Source organism: Pocillopora verrucosa, chromosome 2 (assembly GCF_036669915.1).
Source record: "Pocillopora verrucosa isolate sample1 chromosome 2, ASM3666991v2, whole genome shotgun sequence".
Lineage (NCBI taxonomy): Eukaryota > Metazoa > Cnidaria > Anthozoa > Scleractinia > Pocilloporidae > Pocillopora > Pocillopora verrucosa.
Window position 1 is genome coordinate 6,002,240 of NC_089313.1, and position 10,052 is coordinate 6,012,291.

The 10,052-nt window shown below is 39.0% G+C and overlaps 1 protein-coding gene across 1 annotated transcript; it reads left to right on the forward strand.

Moving 5' to 3' along the window:
- The first annotated feature begins 5,455 nt into the window (after positions 1-5,455).
- LOC131773308 (neuropeptide Y receptor type 2-like) lies at positions 5,456-7,569 on the forward strand. Its single transcript, XM_059089303.2, has one exon. It carries the CDS (start codon positions 5,675-5,677, stop codon positions 6,899-6,901), a length of 1,227 nt encoding a protein of 408 aa, XP_058945286.2. The 5' UTR covers positions 5,456-5,674; the 3' UTR covers positions 6,902-7,569.
- Positions 7,570-10,052: the final 2,483 nt, after the last annotated feature.

Here is a 10,052-nt window from a genome sequence, read left to right on the forward strand (position 1 = left end):
CCTCCTTAGGAAAAATTATGAAGGCAGAATTTCTTTGTTGCAAACAAGGTGAGATTTTGGTTATCCATCAGTGGTAGAGGGTGAGTATGTGTGTTCGGCTAATGTTTGTGGAGGCAATTGTGGTTTCTAAGGTACGCGTTTAGGAACATGAATTACGAGCTACGAATTCCATGTGTTGGGTTTCGATGGCTGTGAAATCGTCACAGTGAAAATAAGCTTGTATTATCCTAGGAAATTGAAGTTGCGAAAAATTGTCTGTGTGTGTTGCATCCCTTATAAGATCTTCAAAATGGGAGTGTTGCAGATTCTTTGCGCGCCGCATGTGTTGACGTCAAATCAGCCGATGACTCTAACTTCACGTCCCGTGTTTCGCATCACTTTTGTAAGCAATCGAAACGACTAATAGTGTGGTTTTTTTTTTCGGCTAACGATGCTTCGTATAAACACAGAAAAGAAAGTCAAAGGGAAAGCTATGTGCAGTCCACTGTTTTCTCCCATTTGTTTTCTCCGCATTTTTTTCAATGTCAAATTTCTAGACTCGAATTCAGCAAACGTGCATGTTACCATATTATTCATTAACATGGAATTTCGCGGCACATTTCACGTGGTAGACTAAGTGAAGATTTTTACGAGGCAGCACAGTTCACTGCTGTGAAATACAGAGGTTCCTGTTGATTTGAAAGGAAAGAAAGATTCTAAACCTACTAATATCCTTTGAAAAGCACGCGATTATTTTCGCCCGCTAAATTTTAAAGAAGTGCGTTAAGTGTTAGTAACATTTGGACCCAGCCACCCGCAATTGAACCAAATCAATCAACCCATTACTTTAACTGTTCCCACGGCTCGTACTTCACGTCATATCGTAAACAATTAAAACGATTTACAAAACTGTTTAGGTAGGTTTGAACCTGAACTCGAATTTAGTTGTTTTTCGCCCAACGATGCTTCGTATAAACTCTTAAAAGAATTTTAATTAAAAAGTGTAAGTGTTTAAAAAAGGCCGGGGCCAGTGTCAGTAACAACTATTACAAGTTGGTAAAGAAGTAAATACACTAAGTTGTAGAAATAATGATGTTGAGATTTTTGTTCTTGTTTTGCTCTGAAGTCATAAAAAGTGTTTTGTCTTTGATAACGTCTTGGTTGGTCATCCGCAGAGTGAGATCTTTATAAACTTTTTCATGAAAAGAGGTGTCAAAAAGTCGCCGCAAAGCTCGTTTTGGTAGTGGTCGGCCCCGAACAACTACTCCGCCGCCTTCTGCGATCGCTTTCACAACTAAAACCGGACAGATTTTGGAAAGATCAAAACGGTACTGCAGACTTTGTTAAACTCAACTCAGCTGAGTTTGTAATGATAATTGGCCATCTAAAAGAGTTTCTAAAGCTGACGTTTCGAGCTTTATCCCTTCGTGAAAGTGAATGGAGGAGTTGTTTGTGAGTTTGCTGTAAAAGTTTGTCTGATGTGTTTGAGAGTTTGATATATTTTCGATGGCGAATCTTCAATCTATTATCAATTGTGGACTAGGTAACGACCCACGACTACAGTAACCGCGATTGCATCGTGCATGGGTTGACTATTGACACTTTGTGAATGCCAGAACGTGCCGTGAAATAAAGACCGCATTGAATCTCGAGAAAGATAAGGCCAGAAAACAAGGCAAAGCTGGAAAACAAAGCAAGGCCGGGAAACAAAGCAAGGCCGAAAAACAAAACAAGGCGTACCGGTGCGTCAATTCAACTTTGATATCGTGTCTGAACTGCAGCAATTTGAGCGCAAGCTGTGAGTATAAAACTCGGAAATCACTTGCGGCGGCACGTTCAAAATGAGGTTTTTAATTGCATTGATAAAATGGTGCAAATTAGTATGCTTTATTTACACGACGCTGTCTCTCTATTGAACAATTTAAGTTAACATTTATTAGTAATCTACCTCGATAAATTTCGTTTAAGAAGTTCTTATTTTTACCGAAGTTCTTCTAACCTTCTATTATCGAAAAATCTCACTCACTACCGCTATGTAGGTGTGTTATTGAGATATGTACACGTAAACGTTCCTTCCAATAGTCTTTGCAGGTTATAAAGTCAATGTCGTCGAAGCTAAGAAGAAGTTAAGTACATGTATTACTTCCCTCACCACGAGCCCTCACAGTGAACACATCTACGCATGGCATACCTATTTTTTATTTTCGTGCAGTTTACCCTTTCTTTCGGGGAACGAGATATGTCCTGCAGACAGCTTTTATTGTCAACTGCCGCTCTGAATTTTTAATTTAAAAAAAGCCTGTTAAAACGAACCTGGCGTTTATCAGTGTCACTGTTACCAATATTTTTCATCCGGAACCCTTCTCCGCGTCGTCTCTCGTTTTCGTTGATCCGCCGCCTAAAGAAAAAAAGTCACGCAAAAGCACCAGCCACATAGGGTAAGGGGAGATCTGGCTTGTAATAAGGCTGCTGGATACGGAGAATATTCGATTTTAGGTTGCTGATATTTCTTATGTTATCGTAGTTTAGAGTATATTTAGCATATCAGGGAAATATTATTTGTTAGTGAAGATGACTTGTCAGGGAACCCAAAAAATTTGTTTGTTATAGGTAACTGTTGAGTGTTTTGGACCTTATCTCGCACAACGTGTGACAGCGTCCTAATAATTTCAAACTAACCGATCAATAAAAACGCCCATCAATTTATTCATTCACTCAGTGTGAGACCACAAAAATAAAAGAATACTCTTCATTAGGAAGTTCCATACAGAAACTGCAGCACCGATGTCTTTGTCTCTGATTTTTCACCGGCTGGGTTCCCTAGACCGTCACCCATTCATTTATGGTTTAATCGGTCTTGTATATGGCTCTCTTGTTTCCGACAACGTAATTTCATGTCACGATTTCAGCTGCTGTATTTTTGATAAGGTTATGGAAACGGTTTGCGCTAAAATGAATTACTTTACTTTTTGCATGCTGGTGTCCCACGTAAAGAACATACTGTCAACATACTTTTGTCCTTGCATGTCGGGTATTTTGGGTATTCTGGTTCATGCAGGTTCTGATCAGCAAATATTTTCCTTAATCAAGTGTTTCTTCGAGACGCCTCATAGTTCCCTGGCCGGCGCGCATGCTTCCCGTGGCAAGTGCGTCCATCTTCGTGAAATAAACACTCATGCAAAGATTATTTCCTAGGAAGTTATAAATGGCTGGACCGTAAATCATCAGAACTGACACACTTACGTAATTGTTTTACTTCGGTCAAATTTGCACGTCATCTGTTCCTTTCAGAAAACCCTGGTCCCTCCCTGCGACTTTCATTTTAAGCGATTAGTCGATCTTCTTATTTCAATGGACGAGATTTTATAAAACTTACTTTTTCTCACATTTCCTTGTAACACATTTTTTTTGACCTGTATGCCTTTGAGACTGAGTTTCGTTAAAGAGACGTAAATGTGCCAATTTATTGACCTTGGGGAAATGGGGAAACAGAGAGAACGAAGATGACTGTGGGAATCGTCCTGTTATCTAAGATGCAATCTGAAACTCGATCACGTTTCAGCAAGGGTTGTAGTCAGCTCTATTGCGGTTATAATCCTTCAGATTTAAGTGGTTGTGCGGAGGCTGACAGATGTTCTTGTAGATGTCGGATATTTTCTGGAGGCCACCTCGCCTACAATGTTTTTTTCCCCTTATTACCTGACAATGATGATATAAATACGAAGCCATAACAATTGATAGAGCAAGCAAATTTCAACGATAATCGTAAGCCTTTTTCTTTACTTCAAGGACAACTGTCATTCTTATTACGCCGTTGCGACTTTGGCGCGAGAATATGATCAAATCCTATCGACTTGTAACAGAAAGAACCAAATGTATTTGACTGTTGATTTACATCGAGACAGGTGTTAGTAAGGATAATTGTATATATGGTTTAGATATGGAGAGATATATATCGAGGATGTCTCTACTGTGCACATTGAATTTGGGTGCTGCTGCTGTTAGATTTGTGGCCTAAAGAACAAAAATGTGTTGAAAGCAAAGTTGTTTAGTTCCCTGTTCTCTGTCCTCTGTCTTAGTTCTCTCTACATTTGATATAGGTAATCAAAAGAATATGAATCTAACATTAATATTAAAACTATCCTTTGGCATGATGGAATAACAATTGCAAAAGTCTACAGGAGGAATTCTATTACTCTTTCAGCAGTGAGCATATTGTTTTTAGATCTAAAACGAGTAAGCAATTTACTGCAACTTCTGTACAAAACAATGGTTAGTATCTTTGTTTCGTGCCTCGTTTATGCTCTCTCAAAAATTGATGTAAAACACAAAACGGGCAACATCGACTTGTCTTTTGTTTAAAAAATCATAACTTTTGCTAATGATATACGGTAAGCGACAATGTCTTGCTGGGAGTACCTAAAATGGTATATTAATTCCCCAACTAATTGATAAATTGTCATATTTGCATAGAATATTGTGGCATATTTTAATAAGTCAACTTTCCGCACAAACTGTGAAGCATGGTAATTGTCTTAAGCAAATGAAACGGGCCATTTCACTTACATTGAGAAATAATGCACCAAACTCTTCGTCTTGACTGCATAAAAATAAAATTTAGTGGCTGAAGTAATATCGAGTTTTTTTAAATTCCACAAAAAAAAAAGATTGGATTTATGAAAACGCCACTTGTTCATTCGATTTTAGGGTTGTTAGCTTTCAATACTCTTCAAAGATTTCTGAAAGAGTTATAAAGTAAATTTTAAGTAGGGATGTTTTTACGGTGAGTAGCTGTTGTTCCGTCGCGTCAGCTGCGTTGTTATGCAAATGAAAAGTGTTCTGTATCTAATAGCTTGAAAATCTTCCTGCACGCTTTGATTGCCTAACACAAGACTTGTATCTGAAAATTTTACATCACACAAATTTACTAGTGTCGCATTTTGAGACCCCGCACGATTCCAGTCACGAATCCTCCTCTGAAACAAACAAAAAAACATGAGACTGATATCGATTTATGTATGAAGATAACCAGTATTACTTAGGCTCATTTCAAGGCAATTTCAATGTGAGTATCTAGATGTGTAAAATCGCAATTAGAAGCAGAAATAATTGTTAATAACCAAATGTCAGTTTCGATATATATATATGTAGTTATGATGTTTTGTGGTTAAATGAAATAAAATATTCACCCTAAAGTCAAGCTCGATCACTTTGAATTGGAAATTACTTTTTCATCAGATGGTTTAACCTATATGAAACCCCCAAAAAAAGAAACAAAAAAAAAGGTGGAAAGGTTTCTAAATGGTAGTTATTTAAAGAATCTTATTTCGTGCGGAAGGTTGGTCGGCCACAATCACTTAGGTACACAGGTCAACGCGTGATAAAATATCCTGGTAGCGTGGGCCGTGATGCGGGGAAATTTTTACGACCGGAGTGTTTTCAGAGACGGGTCCAAATTCGAGGACTTAATGACAAATGTGAACCAGCGGTGACTTATTTCGGAACCTCCTGGTGTTATCCTATCCAGCCTGACAGAGCGTATCGACCTAATTAAACCGACGTTCGCTGATCAGCACAATCCAGTTTTCAGAGGTCGGTTAATCGAGAGGTCAATAACAGCGCTATCAATATTCAGCGCTAGATTGTTCTTCAGAGTTATTTTCGCGACGACTAGGTGTCAACAGAACATCTCAAAATGAACTCTACAGCTACATTCAATTCTACAGCTGCATTCAATTCTACAGCCAACGATTCAGTCGCCCAGAGTGTTTATCCTTACATCGCTGAGCCATTGCTCTCAACTTTTTTCCGTCTTTTTGTATTCGTGCTTATCACGCTGGCGAGTGTTGTAGGAAACGCTGTGGTCTGCAGAGCCATGTTCTTGTTGTCTTACCATCAACTGCCTTTCTCTTACTATCTGGTCACCAATCTGGCTGCCGCGGAAATGATCAGTTCGCTGTGTTTTCCATTCTACTTTGTCTACGATTGGATGCAAGCGTGGCCTTTCGGTGAAGCTGCATGCAAACTGGTGTTTCCGGTGCAAATGACGGCCACGTTAGTGGTGACTTACACTCTGGCTTTGATCGCAGCACGAAGGTACCGAGTAATTGTGACATATCGCGGTCAATTAGGGCCACTACCAAAGAGAAAAATGTTTGTAGTGTTGAGTCTGTTGTGGAGCGCAGCCTTGACAGTTGTCGCACCATCTGCTGTCGTGCATAGTGTTACTAAGTATGGAACAAGTCACTTTTGTGTAGCTTTGTTCCCAGGCGATACAACTATCCATGCACCAACGCACACCCGTTACTCGATTGTTCGTCTCTTTCTAAGCTATATTGTTCCATATCTCATAATCGTCATATCGTACGGTGCTGTTGCTCTGAGACTGAAGAGACACATGGCAAGGGCTACTGCTGCGCGCAAAAGTGATTCCACAGAGGACGGAACACAGCTACAAACAGATGAACACGTGTGTATCCATCTTCAAAGACTGGAAATTGTTCATAAATCGTCGCAAAAGAACGGATCCGAGGGTAACGCGAAATATCTAATCGCGAAAATTACGAATGGATGCTGTTGGAGACAAGGTTCCTTGGATGATCGCTCTTCTCGAGGCCAAACATCGAAGAGAGCGAAACATTCGCAACATACAGATGCAAACGTGACAGATCTAGAGCTGGATATCCTAAGAATGATATACGTGATCATTATAATTTTTATCATTTGCTACATTCCGATCCAAGTTTCGTTTATCTACGAGCAAGTAAACGGCGGGCCATCAACTTGGCCTTATTACCCAATCGTCAGGAGATACATGTTTTTATTGCATTGTCTTCCAGGCGCGTTCCATCCCATTTTGTACGGCACCATGAGCAAGTTTTATGCGAATGCGTTTGCAAAAGTAGTGATGTGTAAGAAATAGTTGACTTGCGATTGTTAAAGCATTTTTTTGAACGTTCAAACCTTCATTTCCCGTTAGATCTTACGACTACAGCATAAATCACGACAGGGTAATTAGTAATTCTCCTGACCTCGCTTGGGTTCGATTTCCTAAATCCGGAAATCTTAACTAAATGCCTGGCGTGTATAACATGATTAACTGTCATTGCGAGATTCCCGATTCCGGCTTCCCACGCCTTGACAAAGAACCAAAGAAAAAATTGCTAAAATTGGTATACTTATTCAAAGCCTCATTGTCCTCTTCGATTTTTTTTTCCTATTAATAGAGAAGCATATGTAACCTCCATTAGTAGTTGAAGGAATTATTGGCCGTTCGACAGACCGGGCGCAATTGATTCAGACAGCCATCCGTGGGCGAAAATATTGCGCCAGCTGCTTTCCTTTATCGCGCGTATCGCACGCATCGCGCGTATTCTCGCTACGTGGCTTCGCATCAAGTGAACGTTCTAAAGCAAATATAAAACAACAGGAGGGACGCGATTAATTGAAGTAACGAAATAACAAATGACCAGAAAAGGTTCGTTAAGCATAAAGTTAAAGCAGTAGTGATTTATTTAGGCGTCCATTGTAACGTATTTAATATCACATGTAAAAAAGCAAGCCGAGGCTATTAAAAATGAATTTAGTTTACATTAGCAGTGATATTAGCATAAAAGGTGGATAAGGAGGCTTATACTGTCTGTGAATACAGACAAGAAAGTTTGCCAGAGGGAAGTCTGCCGCACACTCAAGGTTGTTGAAAATAGTGTTCTTAAAATCTGACTGCTTCAGTCTCTCATTGTCGGTCTTAATGGGGTTCACCGTTAGCCGTAAAACGGCAAATTTTAACCGTTAGTCGTAAAAAATGTTAACTGTAAAGATATTTCTTTCCACACAAACAGAAAAAAATGTAACCTTGGGATGCAAAATGGCCAAAATTTTAACCATTAGCCGTAAAAGCCAACACCCCATTGAGACTCTCTTATATTCAGATTTTCACACGTGTTATACAAATGATTGAAGTGAGAAAAAGCGGGCGTGGCGTCGAAAACGCCATTAATTTGCCAGTGTTTTCAGAAAAGGTAGCGGAAAATCTTCAATATACTTTTTCCTTGATCAAAGTTCAAGATCTTGACTCTGTAGAGTAAGCACTCGCGGTTGAGAGAATTTCAACCAATTCTGTAATCTCGCCGTTTCAAAGTTATGGTGCCGCTAAGTTCGTTGTTGAAATATCAGCTGCGACAAGGTACTGTTTATGGAAACGCCTTATTCGAAAAAAAAGAATAAACCATATTTTTTTTATGACAAAAATTTTCAATTTGTTCGCAGCTATTGTGCTGAATTTGAGAACAGGTCCTCGTATCGATGAAGAATGAACGAATTCAAGGCACTATCAAACGAATACTCTCTTGATACTATTCATCATAATGTTACCAGACGCTAATTGAATGTTAGCTCCGTTTATCTCGCAAATGGCCCCGTGTGATTTTTAAAAATTTCGTACCTGCTAGACTTACTTAACAGCGCGTCCATATCCCAAAAAAATCCTGAATTTGTGAAAAAAAAATCATTCGAGTGTTATCTGATAACTTCCCTTAAAACGAGTTAATGGGATTTACCATTAGGCAGCTGATATCTCGGCTAATAACGTCTGCGGCTGAGAGATTGTTTTCAAAATGAATATTTGGCGGAGAAGCAAAAAGTTTCGGAGGCAGATATGAAATTTTGAGGATAATCTCTCAGCCAAGGACACTATCTGCAACATACCAGCAATTTATTCATTTTAACCTTCCCATTAATTTTCATCACGAAACTTTTGACAGTAAATTTTTGTGACTTTTTTGTACTTTTCGGAGCAGAATTTGAAACCAGCTTTTTATAGTCACTACCACTGGACTCTACCAAATGAGTTCGTTTTTCTCCCTGTTGAGTAATAAAGATGACAAAACTCTTTAGCTGGCTTTTCGCTTTTTTTCTTTTTTTTTTAATAGGTGGGTTGTGACAGCCCATATATGCACGAGCATAGCGACTGCCATGCCGCGCCCTCTATTTCGAACGTATATATTTTCATCTGTACAAATTGTATATAAGGTAGACATACGCGACATAAACTCGACTGGTGCATGTTACATTGTTTTATTTTCAGAAATTACCTTATTATAGAATACTAGCGATGCACTTTATTAAAGCGATTTCAAAAAACCCACTAATTCAATGCATTTTAATTTACGTGAACAAAGATTTAAATCTGACACCAACTAACATCACCTCTTACAGCACCTTTATTTAGATAGCGAAACTATATTTGCTCAAAGTCGAGAAAATGCAGAATCCAGGGGAGTGTTATATCCATTCATAGCGCATTAACATGATAACAAGGAGCTATCAATTACATAGTTGGTTGGAAAAGTTGCGTTTTTTTCTTTTAGATGTGTATGTCGAGACATTTGTATGGCAACAAATTCGCAAATTCGAAAGTAAGGCGTACATCGTTTTTAAAAATTTCGCTTTATTTTATGTACATAAACTTAACTTTCTGCAAATGAGCGTTCACTCTGTGTAACGTAAACTTTCTTCGCGTTGTCAACGTACATCGTTAATTTCCTTTTTAAGTAATAGATAAGCTTTGTCTGTGATCTTTCCTGATTTTAAACACACAGGAAGCGGCTGGAGCACGAAAGAAGTGTGGGGAGAAACACGAGACGTAGTTGTGTGTTTCCCCACACTTAATGAATGAACGACAGCCCAATTTCCAGGAACGTGAAGATTGCACGGGATGACAGTGCCGTAAAACTCGGTTTCTATGACTGATGTGGTCTTCCACTCAACGCATCGAAAAAGTTATTAGAGCAAGTTCTTAGTTGTTCACTCGAAAGGTGGCCGATGCAACTTGTGAGGCTTGCTTCAATGCGACAACCGGAGATCCCCATGATGAGCTAGCCGCGATGAACCTCAGCATGATCGTAATCGTTCTGTCATTGTCACGATTTGTATGAATTTTAACAGCTATGCCAGTTTGGTTGTAATTTTCATCATTCCTGTCTTGATCTGTTTTGTTTTTGAACACGAAACTATATATTCTATACGAGGGTTAGCTGTGTTTGATTTTTATTACCTTACGTAAGCTTACAATC